The following is a 26,165-nucleotide window of genomic DNA, read 5'->3' on the forward strand; positions in this document are numbered from 1 at the left end:
TGGTTATCCTTTTTCACTTCCATGCAGGAACATCATATTTAGTTCATCTTATCACAAACAGTGGAATAGGCTCTAAATTATTTTCAGCTCAACGGTCTAAATCTTGTCTACGTATTAGCTGAATATTGGCACAGGCTTGCAAAGAGCTGCATTCAGATAGGATGTTTGAGTGGATTTGTACATGTGTGTATCCATCTTAAGAGTCCCTCTGCACTTCCAGGTTGGTAAAAGTAACGCTATATGGATCCCAGATTAAACTGTACAACATCGAAACTGCAGTACCATCCGTATTGAAGCCTGACCTTATTGATGTGTGAGTATGTGATGGGCTGCAAATGATTGTATCCAGATTTGGTAGCTACCCTACACGGGGTGGAAGAAGCGTTAGATGTCCTCAGTCTGGTGCTGTAACCACTTGTTTAGCAAATCTTCTGAAAAGTGCATCTCTCCGGTGAGTGCTAGCTAACCAGGAGGGCACCTTCTTTTAACTGTGGAAGGCCAAGGCTGCTGCCGGCATTTTGGACCGCTGTTTCCTCAAATTGATGTGCTCAGATTATTTAAGATATAAAGAAAAATACATTTGTGATGAGAAATAAAAATGCCCATTATACTAGCTCTAAAAGCAAACTGTTACTCTACCCTGTACTAATGGCCGTAAAAGCTTAGTCCTTTTGCATTGTAATGAAATGATGAAGTAAGTGTTACAATAGTGTGTTTTATAAGAAATGGATCCACTGTCGGCATGTAGTTCCAGTTTATGGATTTTTATTTTTTTTGCTATCTAAGTCAGATTTATGTATGGCTCAGGTAAAAGATGCTTTTCCAAGTACAGGGTTTCAAGTTCTTGGCATCCAAGACAAATGTACGCCTTCTAGCTATGCAAGCCCATTTCTGAAACAAATTAATGCCTTCGATCCAGACGTTGACATTAAGTGTGAAATCTTGATGCTGCTAGTCATAGAACACCGTTCTGACAGCCTTTTAGAGACCTTTTATTCCTACGGCTGCGTAGTACCAACCCGTTCCCTGCCAGCTGGCGTTTTGTGAGCAGATTTTAAGGTTGTCCTTTTGAACGTGTCAGGTGCTTGTTCTAGTTTGCAATTCATGTATAGTGGCTCCTTGAAACAACCCCCACTAGATCTCACCATGTAGTTCCCTGAATTTCTCCTAATAATCCCAAGTTACTGGCACAGAGTTTTAACCCAGATGATGTTCTTTTAATGGTTTATTTTCTTTTCTGCTTTAAAGTAATTCGGGAGGTTTTTTCCACGATCTGTTAGTGAGAGATTTTCATCCTTTTCTTTGTCCAATGTCCCTGAAGAAACCTAGGATCCACTTCCTAATGCTAGCCTAACGAAGGAATGTTATCCAGCCTTTGGAGGAGCCCTGTCTGTGTAGTCCCAAAGAAATGTCCTCACTCAAATATCTTAACAGGGCACTGCGCCAAAAGTATATAGTCAACCTACCTGTTGCTTATAACTTGACCGTATCAGTTCATACCTTTGGCTTAGTTACTGTTGCTCAGTGCGTGAGTCCAGTTACAGCACCCCTTTAAATGTACCTCAAATGCACAGGGTACAGGACAAAAAATATAGCAGTAAACAATTTTTAATGAAAAAGCTGCCAGCTTTGTCTGACAATGCCAATATTCTTTCTCTGTACGCTGTCAAAACTACCCACCATGCTCAGGACTTGCGCCCTTCTGCAGCTACTCTGCCTATTGTACCTTTTATCGCGTGTGTGTATCTTACCCTTGCTCTGCTCCTCCGCAGCCACGCTCAGTCCCTGGCAGCACTGCAGGCCTACGCACACTGGCTCGCACAGTTCTACAGTGAAGTTCACCGCCAGAACCCGGAGCAGTTCATCTCTCTCGTCTCCACTGCTCTGGAGGCAATCACCCCCCTCATCAGCTCTAAGGTACCTTCGTCAGTGCTGGGCTGGGGCTAGGCTTCCACCTAGAGCAGGAGACCCTCAGGTGGCAGTGCTGGTGTGTCCGGGCGTTTAACTGCTCTGCCCCCCCATGCTGTGGCTCTTGAAGTGAATCGGTCAGAGTGCTGGATGGCTGTCTTCCAGAGCCACAGCACAAGTCTCATGTGGGGCGAGACCCAGAGCAATTCTAAATAGCACCACGGTTCAAGCTAATATGAGAGTAAGCAATTTACAGGCATAAAAGTCTAAAGATTTTATGGCTTGAAAGCAGGGAAATCTCTCTTGGACAGTATTAAGGGAACTGACCTGTGCTCCGACTGGCAAATAAATACTGTAAACAATCTTGCTTGCAAAAACCCTTCAATGGCAGCTCGGTGTGCTGTCTAAATGCTGGTGTGGCATGGAACAGTTCTGTGTGGTGGTGTTACTGGGCAGCCTGACCACCCTCTCTTCCAGGTGCAGGAGAAGCTGCTGCTGTCTGCGTGCCACCTGCTAGTCTCTTTAGCCACCACAGTGCGACCCGTGTTCCTGATCAGCATCCCAGCAGTACAGAAGGTGTTCAACAGGATCACAGACACTTCTACTCAGCGGCTTCCTGATAAGGTGATTTGTCTCAAACACGAACAGTGTTGATGAGGTGTCCTTGGGAAGCTCTGCCTCAGTTCTTACTGTAGCAAGGTACAACAAAAAAAATAAAATAAAAAAAAAATAATGGGGACAGCAGTCATCGCTACTGTGGATATCCAGGAATCAAAGTGGTACAGTTTGTCAGTGATGATTATTTCAAGCAATAGCATAAGGAAAAAACACAATTACACCTCTTAAATCTTACTCCTTTCTCATTTGCTGACACAGTCCCTGATTCTGTATCATCTTTACAGTACAGGCATGTTGATTCTGACATACAGAAAAAGTTTCCTGTGAAACTTCTGTTAGCATTCCACATACTCCAGGTTAGTGTTCGTTACTGAAGTACTGGAAAGCCACAGTGGAGGCTGGGGTGTGGTTGTACTGTGTGCTGGCATGGAGGCATAAAATGTTGTACAAGCACAGAGGCTTAGTATATAAACCAGACAAGGTATCGCCTTTGTTTTTATGAATATGAAGAAGAGAGACCTCCCAGTGCAGGGAAGGGCTGATGGAGCTGGGAGCTGGTTCCAGCCCTGAAGTCATGGAGCTTTGATTCTCTCTTACCTTGCAGAGCTGCTAGTTTTCACTTGAGCTCTTCCATCAGACAGTGAGTGCTGCTGATGCCTTGGACAGCTGTAAAATGTTACTTCACTCTAGGGTTGTGCTGTAGCAAAAATTGAATTGCCAACATGGTAAAACTTTGTCTCTGTTTCATGTCTCTAGGCCCAGGTTTTGGTGTGCAGAGCACTGTCAAACGTATTGTTGCTGCCCTGGCCAAATCTTCCAGAGAGTGAACAGCAGTGGGCAGTTCGCTCCACCAACCACGCCAGCCTAATCTCTGCCCTCACGAGGGAATACCGCCAACTAAAATCCAATGCCATCATGCCACAGAGGAAAGTGCAGCTGGAGGACAGTAAGTACCGAGTTTCTTGGTGTCTGCTGTCTTCTGACAGTTGCAGTGCAAACTGCTGATAGGCATCATTAAGCTGATTTTCCAATAATTATTTTGGCTGAAAACCCCCATTTAGTGTATGGGGAGGACCGGAAAGGAGCAATTTGTATTTTCTTTCTTTTTTTTTTTTCTTTGAGACCCTTTTCCTGTGGGTCTATAAAGGGCCATCTCACCCCAGGTTGCCTGTAAACTCTTCCATCTAAGTACTGTCTTCCTCAGTCATGCAGGGAAGGTGGGATCAAGTTTGTGATGACTTTGAATAGCAGTGATTGCATTAGGAATATTAAACAGCCTAATTCTGGGATGGTGTAGTGTTAGAAACATTGACTGGAGGCAGGGTTAATGAAGATTCTGGTTATAAAAACTTAAGAATTTCTCCCAGACTTGGGAAGTACTGTAAGGTTTTATATATATAGGAGAGCCCTGAACTGGTGGGGTCCAGGGACCTTTGGCAGTTTGTGAATGTTTTGGGACTGCTTTTGGGTGTGGGGTGGTGGGGTGTGGGGTTTTTTTTGAGAATCGCTGTAAAAATTGTTTAGAAGTATGCAGTGTCACAGCTGCTGACAAACCTGACATGTTGGTCAGCTTTGTGCAGGGAGGCAGCTCGGGAGAGGGTGGCTTACCTCTCTCGAGGAGAATATCCGCAGACTGCTCACAGGGGTTGAACTGAGCCAGTTAAGTTCTCCCAGCGTTTGGGTTAGCTTATACGGTGACTGCGTATCACTCCAGTTGTTGCTTTCAGAAATAGAAAGCTGCAGTATATTTTGCTGTCGTCATGTGCTGCTTTTTTCTTGGCTAGCGTTTTTTTAGCATTAGCATATTGTGAATAATACTGTTTACAGCTCCTCTCAGCCTCTGCGCCTGAGTAGTTGAGCAGTGGGTGCATCTGTAGGGCAGTAAACCTGTATAATTTAAGAAAGCGGGTGGCCTGAACCTGTTTAAATGTTTAAAATGTGAACACAGACTTGGGAACATTTTTGACTCCCAGCCTGGTTTTGCTGTACGTGCTGCCTTGTGGGTTGTTTTAGTTACTGCGTGTGAACTTGACTTTGTTTCTTGCCTCCAAGTAGTTTTAACACATGCAGGAAGTATCACCTCTCTTACTTTGCAGCCAAAGTGATCATCCATCAGACGCTCAGTGTTCTAGAAGATATTGTAGAAAGTATCTCTGGAGAATCCACCAAGTCTCGACAGATCTGTTATCAGTCGCTGCAAGAATCCGTGCAGGTCTCACTAGCCCTCTTCCCAGCTTTCATTCATCAGTCAGGTATAACCATAGGACAGGCTTTAATGCTGTGAGTAGCTTTATGACCTACTGATAACATCCAAAGTCCATCAGCGTAGAATTGTGGTGGCATTCCTGTAACGTGTGTGAGCTCGCTGTGCCGAAGTGTGATGTCAGTCTGTACTTCTGGGTGGGCTGGGCTTGAATCGGAACAGGAAAGGGAGATCTCCTCTGCCACTGGGATACAGGCTTGAAGGTTTGTCACACTTCCAGAAGGTGGAGGTGCCCTGTGCTGTGTTCAGCAAGGAAACAAAATGGAGCTGATCCTGAGCACAGAAAAAGCTTTAAAATACCCTGTCTGGCTACATTTGCCACCTATGTTCTCTCCAGAAGCTTGAAGACAAAGAGGGGCAGATCTGATCAGATGAGGTCAAATAATGTGGGGTGGGGTTTTCCCCTGTAAAGGAAGAGCTCCTGAGATGTAACCACGACTGATGCTTGGCAATCTTCTGGCCAGCAACCTACATTTTGTTTCACATCGGGGTAGCTCGAATGCCCAGGACTACAGCAGCTTCTCTCATGAGGAGCAAGGTGTTCCAGGAAAACTTTTGGAGCTAGGTGAGATTTTCTCAGTAAAGCGGGCATGGGGGAAGCAAAACAAAGTTGAAATGCAGAGAGGATCCAAGACAGCAAGCTGATGCTGTGACTCCGGTGAACTGTTGCCTTCAGAACAGGCTAGCGGCCTCATGCCATTGCTATTTATTGGCTATAAAAGGCTGTATGAAAGAGTTGAGCAGCTTCAGTTTACTGGGGTTACTTAATAAAGCATGTTGGGACGGATGAAGAATTAGGTGTACTGATCAGCTAACCACATAATCGTGTGCTGAAGATGATTTCTGAAGTTAGAAGGGTCTTTTCAGTTCCTGCCAAAAGAAAAGAAGCTGGATTTTGTCTGCTAGCCCCCCTCCACAAGCTGCGTAGCTGTTCTGGATTTTCCTCGTATTTCCTGTTAACCCTGTACGAGCAGTGAGCAACTGGAGATCAGCCTGGGCCATGGCCAGAGCTTTCTCCAGGTGCTCTGTGAAGGCAGGCCAGACTGAGGGCCTTGCTGATGGTACCATATATGTTCTGAGCTGCTTGGTGCTGCCTGTACTAGTCATCCCTAGTGGTTTTCAGAAAAGGATGAACAATCTTTAAGCCCTGCAGTACTGGCTGTTGGTTTTAGTTTCTAATGGCAACCCTGCTGCTAAATTTCCAAGAGTAAACGGGATTCCTTGTACAGGAGGAGTAAATCTCACATAAAAGACTTACGGATGTACTTGAATGTTACCTTAACACGTTCTTTCTGCTTTCCTGTTCTCATCTTAGATGTGACAGATGAGATGCTGAGCTTCTTCCTCACGCTGTTTCAAGGACTGCGGGTGCAGATGGGAGTGCCTTTCACAGAGCAGATCATACAGACCTTCCTAAACATGTTCACCAGGTATTGTCCCACGTCAGTCACTTCTTTCTTATCCCTCAGGATGATTTAGCTTAGCTGCTCACACAACAGGTTGCTGCCCCTGAGGAGTATGGTCTTTCCAATCCCTTTGTGTCCAGACTTCTGTAGTGTCTCAGGACTAAATCCGAGGAAAATGCTTCCAAGTTTGAAATGACCCAGCCCATGTGCATCAATCCTACATGCCTTCGTGCAATTTCAGCTCTCCCACGGATTTTCTGGAAGTGTGTGATACTGAACCAGACCCTGGAATTGCCACTATCACCCAAGCTTTTGTTGGGGGCAGGGTGGGTGTGCATGTCATCAATCCTCAGTCCAAACCCTTTTTTGGGGGGGGTTAACTTTCTTGGTCTGTATTAACTGAGGCAGTTCAGAGGCGCTACCTGCTCTTCTGTAAATCAGCTAAGCATGCAGATCTGTGGGAAGATTCCTATGCAATAACTGTTTTTGTCGTAGGGAGCAGTTAGCAGAGAGCATCCTCCATGAGGGCAGCACTGGCTGTCGGGTGGTGGAGAAGTTTCTGAAAATACTGCAAGTGGTGGTACAAGAGCCAGGCCAAGTATTCAAGCCTTTTCTACCCAGTGTCATCTCACTGTGCATGGAGCAGGTCTACCCCATCATTGCAGAGGTAGGGCTGTTCTCACACGAGGTGAGGGAAGGGGGAGATGGGAAGGGAAGGCATGAAGCCTTTTGCTTTCCAGGAGCTGTAAATGTCAGTCCCTGTGGTGGCAAAGCTGGGTGACTAGTCAGTAGGGACTGGAAGCAGTGTGGGTGGAAGGTTTTGTCAGGAATTGTCAAGAGAGGCTAAAATTACAGATGTGCTCAAAGCAGGAGGTAAAACTCAAAACTTGGCGGTGAATTCTTGGCATGATCCAGCAGCTGCCGAGTGTGGTGCCTTCCTTAGGAGGAAATGCTTCGATGCTCTGGTACTTTGGCCACAAAGCGCTGCCCTGGGTGGCCACCTGGCAGCGTGCTGCTAGCAGTGGGATCCAGGGAGTGAGTGGGATTCCAGCACAGCAGCCTGCTTTGAATTATTTCTTCCGCTCTCCTCCTAGCGCTCATCTCCTGATGTGAAAGCAGAGTTGTTTGAGCTGCTTTTCCGGGTCCTCCACCATAATTGGCGGTACTTCTTCAAATCCAGTGTGTTGGCTAGTGTCCAAAGAGGAGTAGCAGAAGAGCAGATGGAGAACGAAGCGCAGTTCAGTGCCATTATGCAGGTAACTCAGCTATTCCTGTGGTTGTCCAGAGCCGTTTCTGCCATGGACCCTGCACTACTTGTGGCAGTGCATTAAACGTGGGTGGTGGGGGCTAGACCGTGTCTTGAGTGAGGTCTTGCCTTCAGGAACCGCTGAAAACTGAAGTACTTGCAGAGCGGTCTTGCTGATGTGCTCACAAGGCACAGTGCCTCACTGCACAGGGAAGCAAGCACTGAGGAAGGAATGTTAATGCCTTTCCACGCCTCATCCTGCATCTGGACCTAAAAATATTATTACTGATGCTGACCCACTTACTTCTGTTACAAGTCTTGTGGTTGGCACTAGGACAAATCATCAATGAAGGGAAGTTCTTCTGAGACTAAGATGTCTTTTGGTTTATATGGACTTGTTCTATGCTATACCATCAGATCTGGTGGAAGAGGGTCAGTGGGGTGATACCCTGTAGGCTTTTGGCCTGGGGAATGAAGAAGGCAGAGGCAGTGTGCCAGCACGTACACAGGGCCGGCACCAATCTTCTCAGATTGGGGAATTTGAATTTTTAAAAACAACAGACTGTATTCCACATGTTACTTAAGTCCGAGTTGGCCATATGAGTTCGTCTGCAGTTCCTAGGTGTAAAAACTGTCCCCAAAGCAGGCAGTGCAACTTAAAGTAAAATCAGAAAAAAAATCAGCCTCCTAATGTGCTGTTGGAGTACCTGGTGTGGGGACCTTCACCTCCAGCCCGTGTCAGCGTAAACAGAAGTGCACTTGTGCCACTTTCTGCAGCCTCAGGGTAGAGCTTGCTCCTCCGAGGGAGCAAGGGCCATGTGCTTAGACTTCAGGTGGGAGGACTTTTTGCAGAGCTGCCCCATCATGGAGTGCTTGTGGAGGCTGGGTCCCTTCTGATACATGAGCAGAAGAGGCTGCTCTTGCACTAACATAAACTGCATCGGTGTTGCCCTCTGGCCTTTCCTTGTCTTGGCATCCTTTGATGTGAATGAGGCCCAAGCTGGTCCTGGTGCAGGGCTGCGCAAGGATCTTTCACCTGTGGTAATGTGACACTTCCAAACTTACCCAAGTGCCATGTTTTGGAAGATATTTATGTGGTAATCTCAGTATTGACTTCAGGCTGGTTGGCAATACTGCATGGCTTATTTTACGACTTGGCTCCTGTTGTTTTGATACAAAACTCTTATTTAACGTTCTGTAAGTGCTCTCCACACAGCCAGTGTGTTTTGTGTTGAGGATATTAGTATAGTTTGTGCGATGGTTTGCACCAGAGATCTCAGTCCAGAAATAGCTCGGTCTTGAAGGGACTTGGGCTGGTTTTGTTCATTTAACAATAAATGGCTGGTACGGGGGAATAAACTGTTCTGCGCGTGGTGCCTTGAAGCAGCAACTGTTAAAATTCTGCTGCCTGTCTCTGTACAGAACTTACTCATCTGCCTGCATCATCTGTAGTCTTTGAGGCACTCAGGGTGTAAAAGATATTTCATCACCAAGTCGGTGCAGGCCCACCAGACTAGTTCAGCAGGGTCCAGCAAATTTTGTTCCTGATCTCTTTACTGCTTCTTTACTGCCCAGGTCAGCCTCCCAGCTCTAACTTCTTTCTAATTTAGTGCAGTAACGTGTTAAGTGCATCTGCCAGTCACTTTGGTCTTTTGACTTGGATCGAGAACAAACTTTGTGTGTGTGTGTTCTGGTTTTGTTCATGCTTGCCGTGTGACCATAGGTAGCCTCCCTGAGAAACAGCCAAATCCTTCACAAGAACGCTGCCTGCCGAGGGAGCTGTGCTCAGCATCTGTGTTCCGCTTCAGTACGAGCTTGGCCCACCTGTTCTCACCAGACCCAGCTTAGTGACTGTTCTGCAAGGATATGGCCATGTTTCCACCAAAGTGTCTTCATTCCCGTGGGCCTGGCAGCAGCACGGTTGACTTAAAACACCTGCCTGTCTTGTTTGTTTGCTGTGCTGAGAAGCAGCAAAGGCTCCCAGGGGTTTGTTCTAGTGTCAGGTTGAAGATGGTGGTGTTTTGCCTGCCGGGTCTGATACTCATTGTAATATTGGTCCCCTTCCTTCCATCCTGCTTTGTCTGTAGGCATTTGGCCAGTCCTTCCTGCAACCTGACATTCACCTGTTCAAGCAGAACCTCTTCTACTTGGAGACGCTGAACACCAAGCAGAAGCTGTACCACAAGGTGGGTCCTGGCTGACCACTGTGCGCGGTGCTGTTCTGAGGCTTGTTTTAAACTACTCAGAAACTGAAGGTCAGGAGCTTTTATGCCGTAGCCTTTGGTTGGTTGCCGTGATCCAGATACTTTCAAGAGGGTGTTACCACCACCTTGCTACCGCTGCGGTGGGCATGGGAGGGATCCCAACTCCGGTCAGGCAAAGCAAAGCCTTTATGTGTTCCCTCCTGTGACGGTGAGGGAAGGCAGAGGGCTCACACAGTGACAGCACAGTTTGTCTGAGGAGGTAGAAACTGGGGTTGTTAGTGGGACAGTGGCTGAGTCCCTCTAGCACTTTTATCCAGGCCAGCAGCAGGGCGTCCAGGACTTAGTCACATCACTGCCAGGTGGTTGTCTCTAGACCTGTTAGCTGCTATCATGAAGGATTAAAGTTGAAATCCAGGGTCTTGCCCTGTGAAAGCAGAGCCTTTGGGCTCGCATCTGTGCTCACAACTGAAGGACAGCCCATCATGTTAACAGCTGCCTGTTGCAGGCTGTCGGGCAGCTAGCCAGATTCCCTGGCTTTGAGGAACACTGTGTAGGGCTAAAACTGGCTGGAGTTTGAATGGGATTTGATGCTGTTTTGCTTAAAATTTGGGTCAGATGCATGAGGTAAGTGTGGCCAAATTCACTGTTAACTTTAAAGCTGGTATTAATCTAGCTTATTGTAGCCATTTGTGATCTTCATTTGGCTTGGAAAATTATCTCTGTGCTTGCAAGAGTTTGCAGACCTCACTGATAGCTTAGAAGCTGATGGTATTGGAGTGGCTCTGTGCAGCCACGCCTGGTCTGACCTTGATGAATTTGTACTTCTGAAGCAACGTGCTGGCTGCTGTGGGCTCTCCTGTGGGAGGATTGCTGGTGTGAAGACTCCTAATTATGTGTTCTCTCACTGTGCAGAAGATCTTCCGGACAACCATGCTGTTCCAGTTTGTGAATGTGCTACTTCAGGTGCTTGTCCACAAGTCGCATGACCTGTTGCAGGAGGAGATCGGCATTGCCACCTACAACATGGCCTCAGTGGACTTTGATGGCTTCTACTCAGCCTTTCTCCCTGAGTTCCTGGCCAGTTGTGATGGTGTGGACTCGAACCAGAAAAACGTGCTGGGAAGGAATTTCAAAATGGACAGGGTAAGAAGGGGAAATGCTGCAGCAGCATCTCCGTATTCTCAGGATGCGCAGTTTTTCTCCTAGTACATGCTGGCAGGCAGCCTTGAGCGTCTCGGGGACAGTTTTTTGAGGCAGTACCTTTTGTTCCAAACACTTCCCTACTCAGCAGTGCCTAGCCAGGGTTTTTTCACTGTAGGTCGCAGAACTGCCATCTCATCTCTCAGACTGCCGAATGCTGTGGGTGTTGGGGAGAATGTTTCCTGGAGGAAGTTTTCATAGGGGTAGACTGACATTTTCTAGAGTGGGATACTTGGATCCTTGCCAAAATCTCGCTCCAGATGCTGGCCAGATGTTTGAGGGTTACAGTGAAGACAACAGCAGGGTAGCTGCAGTGGCTCACAATTCTTTCAAACCTCTCCTGTGCATGTGAAGCAAATGGGAGGGCCTGTAACCTCCCTGTGGAACATCATGGCAGTGCAGCAGGTTGTGGCTTCCATCTGCTGAAGGTTGCTTGTCTATTGAGTGCTTCCTCTCCTGTGGGAGACGATGGGGATTTGAGACCAAGATTAAGGGTAGGAAAGGAGCCTTGAGAGAATCACCAGGCTGCAGAAGGCAATTGCTCTTCAGGAAATCAGCCCTTGTTATGGGGTATGTGGCACCCAGGAGCCTTGGCAGGGATGCAGTGGGCAGTTGCCGTTGCAGATGGCCGTGTTGTTGACCACTCATGTAGTGCCTGACTGCACACCGGGAAGGCAGTGCTGTGAACAGAGCCCAGATCTCCGCAGTCAGCTGTCTGCGTGGAGCAGCTCCGGAGCAGTCTCTGCTCCCTGTATGTGGGCTGCAGAAACTCGCTTTTCCTGGGCTCAGGCTCTGGAGGAAGGGGTCTGTTTTTTCTCATGTATGAAAATGCACGTTTGGCCCTGTGGGTTCCTGTTCCCTGCCATAAGACAGTACTTGTAGGCATTACTCTGTTTGCAGTACATGTTGTTTGATCTTTTCCAGGATCTGCCATCGTTTACCCAGAATGTGCACAGACTGGTGAATGACCTGCGTTACTACAGACTCTGCAATGACAGTTTGCCCCCTGGAACTGTGAAACTATAGTTACTGCACTGGACTCGTGTTTTGATCACTGTAGGGAACGGATCCATATTTCGTTTTGCCACCACATTCTCTCCTCCCTGGATTTTGTCAGTACTGCAGGACGTGGGGTCTTGCACATGGGCACATCTTCTTGGATTCACGCACCACGCTTCCTTTTTTCTCTCCCAACCCAAAGGCCCCCAGCTGGAGTCAGCACTGTCTGCAGGATGTGTCTTAACGCCCAACCGCAGGGCATCTCAACTGTACGGAAAGTCCTCTCACCGGGGTTTGGTTCTACTAACGTAGCACTTTGTTGCGTCTGGAGATTTCTGTGGAGTTGTCTTGAGAGATCATGTACGTATCAAACATGAGGCAGAAGCGCCAAAGACTACTTCAGACATTCGTACCTTCGTGTCATTCCACCTTCCTGCCCCTGCCCAGCTCTCAGAGGAGGAGTCTCATGATGTTGGGACTGTTTTGGCACGTCTGTCACTCCCTTTTGTTTTTAAATTGCCTTGAAAACCTCCCTGCTGTTTGTGGGGATTAGAGACTTTTTGGGGTTTTTTTTAAACGTTTTCTCATCATTCCATTGTGATACTAAAACAACATGCTTAATGGAAATAAAGTGCTTACTTTGTTGTTTTAAATAACTTATAACTTGTTTTAGTTTCCTTGTAGGCCTGTCACCAAGCCATTCTAATAGATGAAAATGCATTTTGCGATGCAGGCAGCAATTGCAGCCTTTCCTCATGATCAGACAAGACTGGCCGCGGGTGCATGTGGTGCCTGTACCAGTGCCCTGTCCAGGCTCCCAGCAAGCCCCACAGCTCCTGAAAGGTGCTGTGCTGAACTAGTGCAGAGCAGCGTTGGCTTCCTCTCCCCTCACTGTATTTCCCATCTGTGTTCCCTGGTGTTTTCTGTGGCCTGTTGTGGTGATCCGTGTATTCCCTCCAGCAGACAGTGGTCTGGATTATCAAGAGCTGCGTGCAGGAAGAGATCTCCCAGTGTTCATGGTGTTGCATCACAGGAGGCCTGAGCTGAAGGACAGCTGCTGGCCAGAATGACCTGGGAGTGGCATCTGAGCCTGAGGTTAAAATCCCAGTCCCCAGACACAACTGGATCTTGTGGAGCTGGTGAATTTCTGATTGTGCAGCTGGGAAGGATTTATTTTTTTTGTTTTTGCCCTGAAGTCTCCAGTCAGGTAGCTAGTACAGAGCATTAAAACGCTCTTAATTCGCTGTGGTGGTTACGAGGGCAGCTGCAGAAGGGTGCACAGTGGGAGCAGCACCATGAAGGCAGCAAACCTGGAGAAAGGGTCTCATAAACGTTTGTGGATGTGGACTTGAGTGAGATGGCTGCATGTGGACAGCTGGGAGGTGTCAAGGGTGAGCTGGAGTGTAAAAGCACTTGCTCCATGGTTCCTTTAGTTACAGTTTTGTCAAAAACACCCTGTGATGTGCCTGTTTGCTCTTTGGAGATAATGTATGCTGTTTGGATAACCTGTGCATGGACAGAGCCCTGCATGCAGGCCTGAACTGGGCCGAGATCGATGTTTGGGCTTCATACCCTGCAGTGAGCAGCTTGAGGTGAAAGCTGTGTGTGCATCAGTCCAGCCTGCTGAGGACAGGCCTCGGCCAGGTCCAGTCCTTGCAGCTGAGGGGCTGTGAACCGCTCTCTGCAGAGTGTGTGAAGACCCCTGTGAAGGTGGGTGATGATCTACCACCAGGCTGCAGAGCTCTGACCCGCTGTGGGCGAGAGGCGCTGCGCTCCCTGCCAGCCAGAACCTGCACTGGGAGCCCACGGTTTGAAGCCACCAGCTCTTGGAGTAACAGTGTCAGTCTGTGCTTGAAACTTTGAGTCCTTGGTTTTCCTGGTGGTAATTAAACGTATGAAAATAGGGTGCGGGGTCCAAAGCTGTGCACAGAGCTGCTCTCTCCTCCTGTGGTGCCACCCCGATCACACAGCTGTCTGCTGCCTCCTCCACCAAGCACCCTGGCTGTGGCTTCCTTCAGAGGTGGGCTAAGGGGATTTCACCTGTTCCTGGCCCAGCTCCCCTCCTGGCACAGTGCTCGAGGGCTGGTGGTGCTTCCCTTTCTTGCAAAATATTTGGTGGACAGAGGGTGAAAGTACTTGTTTATCCCTCGACCAAGGGCAGCAGCTGGAAGGTGACCAAAGCCCCGGCTGCAGCCTGCCTCCCCTTGTGATAAAAGCTGTACGGGGCAGCACCCCGGCCCTCTGCCGGAGCGGGTAAATATCAAAGGGCGGCTGGTTTGCGTGTATCGGGCTGCATTAACCTTCCCCAGAGCAGCCCCCACCTCTGTGCCAGCACCCTGGTGCAGCGGGCACTGGGGAGGGGCCTCTCCCCACCTCCAGCCCCCGGGCTGGGTGGGGGTCGCCAGTAAAATGTCTGTTTTTGCATGAGCTGTTGATCAATCTGGGTGCTTGTGGGGGATGTTTCTGCAGCTGTGCTGAACGCAGCGGGTCCTGGGAGCCCCCATCTCCCTCCAGGCTGTGGCTGGTGCGGGGGCTCTGCCACCCCACCCCCATTCCCTGCCCCTTGGGGAGGCAGGAGGGGAGATGATGGGGATGTAGGAGCTTGATGCACAGTTGGAGCTGGGCTCAGCCCCTGCAGCCCTATGCTTTGTGTGCCTCAGCTCCTTCGAATTATCACAGGTTCAGAGAACAGGCTCGAAGTGACCAGGATTTTCCATGAACTTGCAGACATTTTAATAGCAATGTTTGCGTCAAGCTCCTCTCCCAAGAGGTGTCTTGGGAGTTTGGGATGTAGGGGAAGCTCAGAGTGATTTCCCAGCATGGGACTGGGGCTGGCTGGTCAGAGCAGACCCTGAAGCCCCCCTACCCCTGCCTGCAGGGCCGCCCCTGCCCCCTGGCAGCAGGCACAGCTCCCTCGTGGGATTAACTCAACCCTAAGGAGGACTTGAATCTCAGCTGGAGCGATGCTGCACAGAGGAGCATCCCGCGCTCCCGTGCGCAGGGCTGTGCCTGTCGCTGCTTTGTAAATCCCCTGGGATTTCTTCACCCCAGCCTGCACCCAAGGAGGCAGAAAGGGGCCCTGGCGCCTCCATCCCTGTCACCTCTGCGGGCACAGGGCTCGTCCCTTTCCCTGCTTCCCACAGCCTTCAGCGATGCTTCACCGCAGACAGGCTCTGGGCAGTGTTGCAGGTGCTGCTTTGCCCTCAGGGCCTTGCACCCTCTTCCCAGCACCCGCAATGTGTCTGGGGCAGCCCCGTGTCCGGGGGGAGGGCACCAGCCCTTCCCCGTGCGCACCTGCTGGGGCTGGTGTGGGCTCACCCCTGCGCTCTTCTCGCCTGGACTACGTGGAGTACATCTGGGGTTTGGCAGGGTCGGGGTCACCCAGGGGCTGGGTGCCCGCTCTGCTCTTGGGGCTCGGCCCCGCCAAGGGAGAGTTTGTTCCGTGCTGGGGCTGCCCCGTACCGGGATGCTCCGTGCAGGCGCGGCGGCCGCCCGGTCCCGGCGGCTGCTTTAAGGGGAGGGACGGAAGCCTGACCCAGCCCCGGGCTGGCCGGGCCCTTAAAGCCCCCGCGGGGCGGCCGAGCCCCGCCGCGGCCACTCCGACCCGCCGGCCCCGCCATGGGCTCCCTGGGGCGCTGCCTGGCCCGGAGCCTGCTGCGGGGGCAGCCGGGCCCGAGCCGCCCCCCCGGGCCCCGCTGCTACGGCTCCGGTGAGACACGGCCCTGCCCGGCCCCCTACCCCGGGACCCTGTCCCCATCCTCGTCCTGCCCCCGGGGACCCTGTCCTCATCCCTGCACTGCCCTCAGCCCCTTCCCTGACCCACTCCTGGGGACCCTGTCCCCATCCTCATCCTGCCCCTGGGCAGCCTGTTCCCATCCTTGTGCTTGGAATGCAGTCCCTTTCCTCAGCCTGCCCTGGCGACCCTGTCTCTTCCATCCTTGTCATGCCCCTGAGGACCCTGTCCCCATCCCTGTTCAGCCCTCGGCCCCTTCCCTAGCCTGTCCTGGGGACCCTGTCACCCCCATCCTCATCCTGCCCCTAGGGACCCTACCCCCGTCCCCACCCTGCCCTCCATCCCGCCTGTCCTGTCCCTCGGGGCCCCCATCCCCATCGTCGCCCCACATTGTCCTCAGTCCCACAGCACCCAGTAACCCCATCCTGGGGGCAGCCCCCCCCCGGTAGGGCGTCAGCTCATGGGGTCCTTGGCTGCTCTGTGGTGTGAGGGGGCACCAGGGTCTCCTCCCCGACGGGGCGGAGGCCAGAGCTGGTGGCTCCCCCAGCACCATCCTGAATGTCCCAAGGGGTTTGGTGTCCCTAGGGCTGCGATGGGGGGACCCCTGCGCTGTCCTGTGGGGGATCGGGTGGGAGCCTGACAAAGCCGGGCCACCCCAGCAGCACCCAGAGATGTGGGTGAGCTCCGGGGGGTGTTTATCCTACTCTGTCCCCGCCAGCACTGGTGCCAGCTTGGCCTCACTGCCCGGGACAGGAGCCCAAAGGCTGTGGCTGGCAGCGAAATGCCCCAGCTGGGTGTCCCTCTGCCCGCTCTCTCCTGTCCCCTGTCCTTCTGGCAGACAGGGCGCATGGTCCCTTGGGGAATGGTGTCCCCTCCTGCAGTGTGGCTCTGCAGGGCCAGTGGTGGGGTGAAGGGGTGGCGGTGGTGCCAGACCTTGCCGCCCCATGGTGCCACAGATGGTGGTGGTGCCAGACCCTGCTGTGCCATGGATGACAGCGATGCCAGACCCTGCTATCCTACAGTGCCACGGGTGACGGTGGTGCCAGACGTTGCTGTGCCATGGGTGACAGTTATGCCAGACCCTGCTGTCCCACGGCGCTTGATTTCTTCCCCCACCAGTGGGGCTGTGACCAGGGACCCACGCTGTGCCAGGGCTGGTGCCCACCTGTCTCTGGGCAGGAGCAGTGACACACAGGGCGGCACCTGCAGCCCCGGCATCAGGACAAGGCAGCGCAGTGTGCTCAGCCAAACCAGAGCCAGCCCATCCCACGCTGGGTTGAAGGGTGTTTCCCAGCTGTGGACATGTCCCCACCACCTGTCAGGGCTTTGCAGTGTGTCCCTGGGGTCCCTGCTGGGACCCTGCCAGTCTGCGAGCACAGCTCACCCAGGGGACATGGCACCAGCATGGGGACAGGGATGGGGACAGGCTCACCCACCGGGACCCAGCACAACCCGTGGTGCCCCAGGAACACCTTGGGGTCCTGCTGTCACAACCTGTGCCCATGTCCCACACCCGGCAGTGACCTGTGACCCATGCCTGGCAGTGACACTGGCCCCTCCGTCCCCACGCAGCCCCCCCAGAGCTGCAGGAGAAGACACTGGTGCTGGTGAAGCCGGATGCGGTGCAGCGGCGGCTGGTGGGGACCGTCATCCAGCGCTTTGAGCGGCGTGGCTTCAAGCTGGTGGCCATGAAGATGCTTCAGGTAGCCACCCCGCCAAGCTGCCCCACGCCCCCCTGGGGCACCCCACACCCTACAGCCGGCTCGGGGGTGCCAGAGGGGGGTACTGATGCTGCTGTCACCCCATGCTGCCATCAGGCAGATCAGGGTCTCCTGGACAAGCACTACCAGCAGCTGCGGCAGAAGCCCTTCTACCCTGCGCTCCTCGCCTACATGACCTCGGGGCCGCTGGTGGCCATGGTGAGGGGCTGGGATGGAGGGTCAGGGGGATGGGGGGGCTCGGGGGGGCTGGGTGGAACCGGGGGGGCTCAGGTGTCCCCTGTCCCGCAGGTGTGGGAGGGCTACAACGTGGTCAGGTCCACGCGGGCCATGGTGGGGGACACCAACTCGGCGGCAGCGGCGGCGGGCACAATCCGGGGGGACCTCAGCATGCACGTCAGCAGGTAGGGGCGCGGTGGGGGTGGTGGGGGCGGCAGTGGGACCCCGCAGCCATGGCACTGTCCCTGTCCCCGTTCCTGGTTCCTGTGCAGGAACGTGGTCCACGCCAGTGACTCGGTGGAGACAGCCCAGCGGGAAATCGGCTTCTGGTTCCAGCGGGATGAGCTGGTGGCCTGGGAGAATGGGGACCGGGACTACACCTATGGGCCCTAGGGTGGCCCCGCCGGGGGGGCCAACCCCCCAATAAACCTCAGTGCCTCCAGCCGTGGCTCCGTCTCCTCCCTCAAATGCCACCAGCAAGTGCTGGAGGGCTCTGGGGGCGCTGGAATGTCCCCAGTGGGCACTGGGGGAGTGCTGGAAGACTGGGAGGCACTGAGCTGTCCCTGGGGAGCACTGGGGTGGTACTGGAAAGCTCTGGAAACCACTGGGTTGTCCCGAGGGGGTATTGCAGCAGTACTGGGAAGCTCTGGGAAGCACTGGGATGTCTCCAGGGGGCACTGGGGTGGTATGGGGAAGCTCTGAGAGGCACTGAGCTGTCCCTGGGGAACATTGGGGTGGTACTGGGAAGCTCTGGGAAGCACTGGGATGACCCCAGGGGCACTGGGGAAAGCACTGGGATGTTCTTAGGGGGCACTGGGGCAGTACTGGGAAACTCTGGGAAGCACTGGGACATCCCTAGGGGCACTGGGGCAGTGCTGGGAAGCTCTGGGATGCACTGAGATTTCCCAGGGGAGCACTGGGGCGGTGCTGGGAAGCTGTGGGAGCGGCACTGGGAGTCACGGGGCTGTTCCCGGGGCAGCAGGAGTCCCTGCAGGTCGCTGGAGGGGACGGGGGCTCTCCGGGCGCCGCGCACCGCCGTATCACTGGGGACACTGGGGGGCGCTGTGGGACGCACGGCAGCCCCGCGCCGTTGCCAGGCAACGCCCGCTGATGCCCGCGCATGCGCAGAGCGTGCCCTGGCGGGGCCCGCCTCTCCCGGCAGCCCGTGCGCGGCGCGCTCACCCGGCGTGCCCTGCGGCCGGGCCCGCTGCCGGCGGCACATCGCGCCGCCATGGCGGAGGCTGCAGGTGCATCTCGGCCGCCGGCGGACGTGGACACGGACGACTGCCTGCGCGAGTACCGCCACCTCTTCAGCCCCGATATCCTGGCGTGAGTGCCGGGCCGCTGGCGGCCACGGGTGCCGGGCCGCGGCCTGGGGGTCGGCCGGTCCCCGCCGCGGCCTAGCGCGGTGCTGGGGCCGCCCTGGCTGGGCCGTGCCTGGCGCTGAGCGCTGACTGACCCTCTGCTCCCCCAGGGGCCAGGTGGCGTTCATCACCGGCGGCGGCTCGGGCATCGGCTTCCGCGTCGCCGAGATCTTCATGAGGTGCGGCTGGGGGGCAGCGGCGGTGCCCGGGGGTGTGTGTGTGTGTGCTGCTTAGGCTTCTCGGGCGCCAGTGGGAGCGTAAAAGCTTCCTTTCGCTTGAGGAGGCTGTGGTAGCGTGGCCTACGGGGGTGGGGTGAGAAGCTGGGGGCAGCCGGGCCCCGGGGGGAGTTGCGGGCAGCCCTGCCTGCTGCAGGTGGGCTCGTGGGGGTGTGGGAGGCGGGGGCTGGCCCTGTCACAGGGCTCGGGTCGGTCTCTGGTGCGCTGTGATTCTCCCCCTCTTGGAGCCCTGTGGGCTTGGAGGAACAGCAACTCCTCCAAGTTGTGCCAACTCCCACCGTTCCCCGATCAAGCTCCTGGTGAACCCCAGAAGTGTGAGATGCCTGTGAGGAGTCAGTGCTGCGTGGCCCTTCTCACCAGCCCCTTCTTTGCAGACATGGCTGCCGGACGGTCATTGCAAGCAGGAACCTGCAGCGAGTGTCCGAGGTGAGTCTGTGGGCTCCAGCGGGACAGACAGGCAGAAGGAAGAGTTGTGAACACTTGGAAATCCTGCTGTCTCTGCTGGGTGAGGCTGGGAGCCTTGGGAGCAGTGCAGCAGGAGAAACGGCTTACTAGTGCTGCTCTGTCTTCTTCGGCCTCTGAGATCTTCAGTACAGCAGTGGTGGGCAGGGTGCAGGTTTAGGGTGGGCTGCACCCACCGCTAAATCCATAAAGCTAGCGTGCCTCCTAACACGCAGTAAAAATTTAGTACACTTTGAACAATTGTTCATAGTTATGTTTAGTTGCACTTAATTCTCATGGGTTCTTACAAGCCTTATCTCCATTTCAAGTACAGCATTCTTGGTTTTCACTGCATGTTCTGTGTGGAGGGGGCTTTGTTAGCAGGGGGCTTTCTTTGCTTCATGGTGGATCTTTTAGTGTGCTGATTAGGATAGTTCAAGTAATTTTCTGTTTAATCTCATTAACCATTTCGTTCTCCTTGAGCTTATCTTGGTACTTCTTAGCTTGACTTATTTATGGTGTCTGTTCCTTTTCCTAAGGCCATGTTTTGTTAACTGTTCATAAGGGTTAACTAACATCCTCTGGTTTTCAAATTCTTTCTTGTTCTTCAGTATAGATATTCACATGTTTTGTTTAAATTTTAAGTTGGGTAACAGACTGGCTTTCTGTTAATCATATGTCTGTGAGCTGGCCCACTACAGCAGGACTTGCTGCCTTCCCCTGCCAGCTTTGGGGGTGTCTGTTCCAGGTATCACATTGCTTTTTTGTTGATGAGACAGAAGGAAACAAACTGCGGTGAAGGTTTGTCAGCAGGGAAGTGGCACAGTCCAAGGCCAAACTTAAATCTCAGCTTCAAGTAGGACAAGACCCTCTTGTCCAAGAGTTAGGTGGGTTGAGGCAGGTCCCCAGATCTCAGCTGTCTTGTGCTTTGGACAGAGAGGGAGGCGCAAGTCTGGAAAGCACTGACTGAAGAAGCTGTATTAGACTAGCTGTAGCCAGCTGGGCAAAAGAAACACCCGCCCCTGTGTCTGACCCTGGGCTGGGGTTTGGCTGGTCACAGTTTCCATTCCTCACCGTGGCTGGTGCTGCAGCCTCGGGCTGAAATCAGCTGTGTGAGAGCTTTGTGGTAGCTGCGTGTGGTCTGAAATATAATAAAGATCAAAACCAGCACTTGGGGGTAAGCTGGCATGACCCAGCTGCTTCCCGGGGATGGCTTTCTCTCATTTTGTATTCCTGTGTGCTCACGTGCCAGAAAACAAGCTGCAAAGCTCAACAGCTGTTTAGTCCTCAGGGGCTGGAGTCTTCTGAGTACACAGGGACCATTTGCCCAGGCCCTTGAGGCTCGGTGTATGTGTGGGCTAGTGGGGGATCAAGGCTTTTCACAGAAGGGCCTGATGAGCCCAAGCAGGAATGTGGAGCTTTGCTGGGTGTTGTGCAGGGTTGCTGCTGAGTTTGTGTGTCCCCTGTGCTTTATTTGCTGGGGGAGCCTGTTCTTAACGAGTGCCTCGGGGTGCTTTGTGGCAGATGCTGAGCCACAGAGCTAGCTCTCTCTGCCTCACGGGCAGAGTCCCTGGCAACTGCTGGTCTGCGTTTGCCCTTTTGCCTACTGATGTTTTTTGGATCTAAAGGTTAATTATGCCTGGGCTTGTACCAAAAAATGCCTTGTCGGCATCCAACCTTTGTACCTGTCCTGCAGAGGTGTTGCTCGGGGTGTGCTGTGTCGATGACAGGCCACGGAGATAACCAGGCTTAGCGAGCTGTGGCCTCAGGGCCAGCCTGGCATTCGGTTGGGGCATGATGTGCCCGAGCTTCCCCTGGCTACCCCAGGGCTTTAGCGTCAGGGTGCTGCATGGCTGAAGCTGGCTGTGCTCAGGCAGGTCTCTCCCCTGCCTGCAGTGTTTGCTGTATGCCAACAGGGACGTGGCCCCTGGCTGACCACTTGCTCGCCTGTTCAAAGGTCTGGGTCTAACCCTTGCTGAAGGAGAGAGTCCCAGAAAGAATCTCAAGTCTCTTTTTTTTTTTTGCAGGCATCGAAGAAGCTGGAGGCAGCCACAGGCCAGCAGTGCCTGCCTCTGTCCATAGATGTCAGGCAGCCCCAAACCATTGTGGCAGCGGTGGATGAGGCGCTGAAGGAGTTCAAGCGGATTGACATCCTCATTAATGGTGAGCTTCTGGAGTGGACAGGGGAAAGATTCAGTACTTGCTGCTGGGAAGGGTGTTTTTCTGCATGGAGATTGTTTGCCTAGTGTCTGCCTTATGCTGCTTTGGCCTGGGAGTGTCTGGGCAGCCCCCCGGGAGCACAGAGGGGATGGGCTCAGAAGAAGCAGAGACCTGTTTGTGATAGGTGGCTGCCCGTGCTTGCCTGGTGTGGATCATCCCTGCTCCCACGGCGCCAGCACCCTCCTGCCCTCAGGCTGGCTGTGGTGCTGGGCACTTAGAGCCACAAACTGTTTATCCTCTTATCAGACCTTTTTCCATGTGCTTTCTAGTCTACCCAGACAGTATCACTCACCGTCCCTCTTGCAGGAGTGCTCTGAACCTGCCTGACCCTCTCCTGGCCCAGTCCTGACTGTGCTCCTGGCTGCTTGTTCTTCAGGTGCTGCGGGAAACTTTCTGTGCCCAGCCGCTGCCCTGTCCTTCAACGCCTTCAAGACTGTGATAGATATCGACACCATTGGCACCTTCAACACCTCCAAAGTCCTCTTTGAGAAATATTTCCGGGTAAGTGGGACCAGAGCCAGAGGACTCAGAGGAGGGGCTGCTGATAGGCAGGGAGTTAGTGTCAAACAAACCACACTTTGCTCCTGAGCAATTCAAGGTAGCGTGGAGGGCAGAAGGGAGTACAGCACTGGTGTAACCAGGGCTGTGCTGCCAGGCCTCTGCCACCCACCATTCTTAGATCCAGTCCGTTCCCTCCCAGGGGTGGCAGCCTCTGTGCAGGAACTGGGAATCTTGTCAGTCCCTTGCCCTGGGGCTTTTGATTGCTGTGGCAACTTTCCATGCTCTGCCACATGCCAGGGAAGAAGGTGTGATCTGCTGCTCCTTTTCCGGCTCCTCTGCTTTCTCTTGGCCTTTGCTTGTCCCCTGCATCTCCTGCCTCTCTAGAAGGGCCTTGCTGGCTGCCCCAGCTCACTGAGGCTGGGTGGGCAGTGCTGCCCTGGTGATGGGTTAGCAACGCAGTGGTGGCAGTGCCCGTGGGTGACCATCCCTCCTAGCTCAGCTCCCTTGTTCCACCATGCCACTATGTGACCCCTTGTGCTGCTCCCTGCCTAATGCCGTGTCTCTTTTTCTTCCCCAGGACCATGGTGGGATCATCGTTAACATCACAGCGACCCTGAGCTACCGAGGACAGGCCCTCCAGGTGCATGCTGGTGCTGCTAAGGCTGCCATAGGTACCTAAACGCTCCTTGCTGGGGCTCTGTGAGCTGTGTGGGGCCAGTAAGGAAGCTGCTTCTTCTCAAATATTGGGATGGGAAGATGTCCTTGAAAGAGGTGACTATAAATCAGTGTGGTTACTACATGCCTGAGTGCTCTTCCAGGGCCCTTTGCTCTTGACCACAGTCTTCTGTGGCGTTTTGCGCTCCCCCCACCAGCTCTGCTCTCCATTTCTCATTCCTGTTGTAATCCCTTCCCAGATGCTATGACCCGCCACCTTGCTGTGGAGTGGGGACCCAACAATGTCCGAGTGAACAGCTTAGCGCCAGGCCCCATTACAGGCACCGAGGGCTACCGGCGGCTGGGTAAGGCAACCTGGGGCTCCTGTCTCTGCCTCGGTGTGGCTTGTTGGGAGGGGACTGTGGCAGACTACCAGTGCCATGCAGCCCGTGGGACATGTGATGCGGCTGGGGCTGTTGCTGCTGGGCACGGCTGTCCTGTGACTAGGCTGGCATGTCTTTTTGGGGGAGCAGCCCTTCCTGCATCCTCGATGACTCGTAAGGCACTGATTTTTCTCTATTGAGCGGCGGCTTTTTGTGACCTCTGATGCAATGACATGGTGTAAGGTGCTTCCCCAAAGCTCAGCCTGGCCGGCTGCCTTGCCTGATGGTTTAGCTCTCGCAGTCTCTCAGCAGAGTGCCAGTTCAGCCCAAGAGGCTGGGAAAGCTGAGGTGGAACTTAACTGTTGCAGTACAAATCCTGCTGCTGGGCTTGAGCCACCCTCATTTAACTCTCTCCTCAGGCCTTTGTCCCTGGCCTGTCCCAGGGCTGTGCCAGGATCTCATTTAGTTTCCACGGCGCACTCAGCAAGCCCCATGCAAACCGTGCCACAGGGTCTGGCGGACAGTGGTGGCGGGCAGGCGGTCCCGTGATCTGAGCTGACTCTTCTCTTTGCCACTCCTAGGTGGGAAATTTGCGGAGGCAGCAAGCCAGTTTGACATGATCCCCCTGCAGCGCGCAGGGAACAAGACGGAGATTGCCCACAGCACGCTGTACCTGGCGAGCCCCCTCTCCTCCTACGTGACGGGCACCACCCTGGTCGTGGATGGTGGGAGCTGGCTGACCTCTGCCAACAACTTCCCCGCTTTGCTGGGTATTGCTTCATCCTCTGCTAAACTCTAGGTGACGTGCATTTCCCCCTCCGTGGGATTAGAGCAGGAATTGTCAGAAACCCCATTGCTTCATGGCATAGGGGCGTGGCTGCCATAACAGTGGGTATGGCATTACCATCTTCAGGTGCCTCGGTCACCTTGTAGCAGTCCCAGCTCTGCCCCTCCTGCGGCAGCTGCGTGGCACGCGCTGTCTTGGGGCAGTGGGGACATGCTGGGTGTCAGGGTCTCCCGGGGAGGGCAGCCAGCTTGGGTCTCAACTTGGCAGCACTTGTTCTCAAAACTTCCTCTGCTTTTGGGAGGGTGGAGCAGGGTCACCCCCCATGCGGTTGTCAGAGCAATGTGGGGAACACCTCTGAGTCCTTGTGGATGGTCCTAGGGATGACTTGGGAAGGGCAGGAGAGCTTGCTGGGTTTTTCCTCTGAGCCTGCAGTTGACATGTTATCTCTTCTTCCTGCTGGAAGATGCTTGTCTGGACACCTCTGAGTGTCCCCTGAAGTGACGTGCTGCTCCTTCTCTGTGCCCCACCAGCAGGATTGGGCACAGAGAGTCCCAATGGCCTCTCTCTCCCCTTCCTTGCATGAGTTACTGCAGGGTGTCTTGTGTTGCGGCTGACTTGCATGCAAGTCTGTTGGCATATGTCTGCAGAGGTGGGAAGGGAGCTGGTGACTGGGGCCTGGCACTTCTTTCCAGGAGAGGGGTCTCCTTTCTTCCCCTCTCCCCCTACTTGGGTCCGGCGTGGCGGCCTCTGGGAGCAGGGCAGGCCCAGGCAGCACTGCATACCCACCTCTGTGCTGTCTTGCAGATTTCTGGGCTGCAGGAACAAACAAAAATCAATGATGGACAGGCTGGGATTGACCGATGGACAGAAACGTGACCGAACTGCTGCTCTGGGACATCTCGGGGGGGACATCTCCTGGAGCCAGAGTTGATAGCTGCCGCCTCTGATCAGTGAATGGTGGTGATCTTGCTGATCCTGCATCTGCCTGGGGGAGGGAGCACTGGGGGTGCAGGGTAGGGAGCAACCCCACCCTCCTCTGTGCTGTTAATTTCTTCTGAGCTGAGGGCACGGGGACAGCAGGGGGTGTGGGCTGCGATGTTCACTCTCCATTTGTGTCTCCCTCTGAGCTGCTCTCCTGTTTTTTCCCAAGTCCCAGGCAGAACTGGCTGTGGATATCCATCCTCTTCCACACCTCTCCCTATCTCGGCCTGAGAGCTGCCCAAGACCCCCGGTTCCTTGGGAGGGGGGAGTAGTTCAGCCCGCCTGGGGGGCTGAGGCCAGCTCTGACTTGGCAGCAGTAGCTGGTGGCTCTTGGCGGGAAGCAAGGACCAAGCTGGCCCTGGCAGGGGAGATGGCCCTGTCCCCTCGTGGGACGTTCCTGGATGGGGCAGTGGCCCCGGAGGCTGCTGGAGTGTCCCTCCCCAAGGAGCAGAGGTGGTGTGAGGTCACATCCCACCGGAGCTGGCTCTACTGCTGTGGACCATAGCACTGTAGCTGCTGGGAGCCCGAGATGTCCAGCTGTCTGTCCGGCACCCATCTGTCTGTCACGCCAGTCTCACCAGTCTCACGCCGTCTCCTTTCTTTGTGCAGACACTGTGGCTGAGGGTAGATCAAGCGCTGGCTGGAGCTTGGTCCATCCCGAGCGTGGCACTGAGCTGTGGGGGCTGCACCGGCTCTGTGCGGGGCTGCCGAAGCCGTACGCACGCCCCCGCCGCTGCTGGCAATGTTTAAGCTTATCCTGAATCCTGTGAAGCTTCTTTTCCTACTTGATCGCGTTTCCTACTTGATTGTAGACTTGCCAGGTTTTGCTCCTTCCTCCAGGCCACGAATAAAGAATGTCCCCACTCAGTTGCGACCTTCTCACATGCCTGTGCGGGGAGCTGATCTGCTGGGGGCGGTGGGGGGTGCTGGTCTGGTGCTCCTCCCCCTCTTGCCAGGGGCAGCGGCCGCCGTTTGGTGACGCTGAGCTCTGGTGACAGGCTGGGAAGCCAGCAGCTCTGGCACTAGAACCTGGGGCGTTGTGCCCGTTCCCAGTGGCAGTGGGGCTGGTGGAGCCCCCGGGCAG

At 54.1% G+C, this 26,165-nt stretch overlaps 3 protein-coding genes across 8 annotated transcripts in view; all 3 read left to right on the forward strand.

Annotated features, from left to right (window-relative positions):
* XPO6 (exportin 6) overlaps positions 1-12,507 on the forward strand; it is a 55,905-nt gene extending 43,398 nt beyond the window's left edge. For all 4 annotated transcript variants that reach the window (XM_055803911.1, XM_055803912.1, XM_055803913.1 and 1 more), the window contains 11 exons: positions 221-313; positions 1,773-1,917; positions 2,386-2,532; positions 3,283-3,472; positions 4,623-4,778; positions 6,105-6,219; positions 6,691-6,862; positions 7,290-7,451; positions 9,529-9,627; positions 10,558-10,788; positions 11,770-12,507. In XM_055803911.1, the coding sequence (XP_055659886.1) occupies positions 221-313; positions 1,773-1,917; positions 2,386-2,532; positions 3,283-3,472; positions 4,623-4,778; positions 6,105-6,219; positions 6,691-6,862; positions 7,290-7,451; positions 9,529-9,627; positions 10,558-10,788; positions 11,770-11,871 (1,612 nt within the window). In that variant the 3' untranslated portion in view covers positions 11,872-12,507. The remainder of the gene's footprint in view (positions 1-220; positions 314-1,772; positions 1,918-2,385; positions 2,533-3,282; positions 3,473-4,622; positions 4,779-6,104; positions 6,220-6,690; positions 6,863-7,289; positions 7,452-9,528; positions 9,628-10,557; positions 10,789-11,769) is intronic.
* A 2,889-nt stretch (positions 12,508-15,396) lies between these two features.
* Positions 15,397-17,956, forward strand: LOC101920912 (nucleoside diphosphate kinase, mitochondrial). Of its 2 annotated transcripts, none has more exons than XM_055806523.1 (5): positions 15,397-15,553; positions 17,150-17,280; positions 17,395-17,496; positions 17,587-17,699; positions 17,787-17,956. In XM_055806523.1, exons 1-5 carry the CDS (start codon positions 15,463-15,465, stop codon positions 17,905-17,907), a joined length of 558 nt encoding a protein of 185 aa, XP_055662498.1. In that variant the 5' UTR covers positions 15,397-15,462; the 3' UTR covers positions 17,908-17,956. The 2 variants fall into 2 exon arrangements, with proteins under 2 accessions (XP_055662498.1, XP_055662499.1); XM_055806524.1 differs by having other exon boundaries at positions 15,439-15,553; positions 17,122-17,280.
* A 534-nt stretch (positions 17,957-18,490) lies between these two features.
* DECR2 (2,4-dienoyl-CoA reductase 2) lies at positions 18,491-25,948 on the forward strand. 2 transcript variants are annotated; one of them, XM_055806519.1, is made up of 9 exons: positions 18,491-18,843; positions 18,989-19,057; positions 19,489-19,540; positions 21,583-21,718; positions 22,152-22,276; positions 22,854-22,947; positions 23,191-23,295; positions 23,895-24,112; positions 24,905-25,948. In XM_055806519.1, the coding sequence occupies exons 1-8, from the start codon at positions 18,635-18,637 to the stop codon at positions 24,110-24,112; spliced, it is 1,008 nt and encodes a 335-aa protein (XP_055662494.1). In that variant the 5' UTR covers positions 18,491-18,634; the 3' UTR covers positions 24,905-25,948. The 2 variants fall into 2 exon arrangements, with proteins under 2 accessions (XP_055662494.1, XP_055662493.1); XM_055806518.1 differs by having other exon boundaries at positions 23,895-24,083.
* Positions 25,949-26,165: the final 217 nt, after the last annotated feature.

Source organism: Falco peregrinus, chromosome 5 (assembly GCF_023634155.1).
Source record: "Falco peregrinus isolate bFalPer1 chromosome 5, bFalPer1.pri, whole genome shotgun sequence".
NCBI classification, from domain to species: Eukaryota; Metazoa; Chordata; class Aves; order Falconiformes; family Falconidae; genus Falco; species Falco peregrinus.

Excerpts from the sequence above, each read along its gene's own strand:
- LOC101920912 (XM_055806523.1), top strand. The coding sequence starts at position 15,463 with ATGGGCTCCCTGGGGCGCTGCCTGGCCCGGAGCCTGCTGCGGGGGCAG. Across the intron at positions 17,281-17,394 it reads TGGCCATGAAGATGCTTCAG|GCAGATCAGGGTCTCCTGGA; the intron begins GTAGCCACCCCG and ends TGCTGCCATCAG. Across the intron at positions 17,700-17,786 it reads CTCAGCATGCACGTCAGCAG|GAACGTGGTCCACGCCAGTG; the intron begins GTAGGGGCGCGG and ends GTTCCTGTGCAG.
- DECR2 (XM_055806518.1), top strand. The coding sequence starts at position 18,635 with ATGCGCAGAGCGTGCCCTGGCGGGGCCCGCCTCTCCCGGCAGCCCGTG. Across the intron at positions 18,844-18,988 it reads TTCAGCCCCGATATCCTGGC|GGGCCAGGTGGCGTTCATCA; the intron begins GTGAGTGCCGGG and ends CTGCTCCCCCAG. Across the intron at positions 22,948-23,190 it reads TGCTGCTAAGGCTGCCATAG|ATGCTATGACCCGCCACCTT; the intron begins GTACCTAAACGC and ends ATCCCTTCCCAG.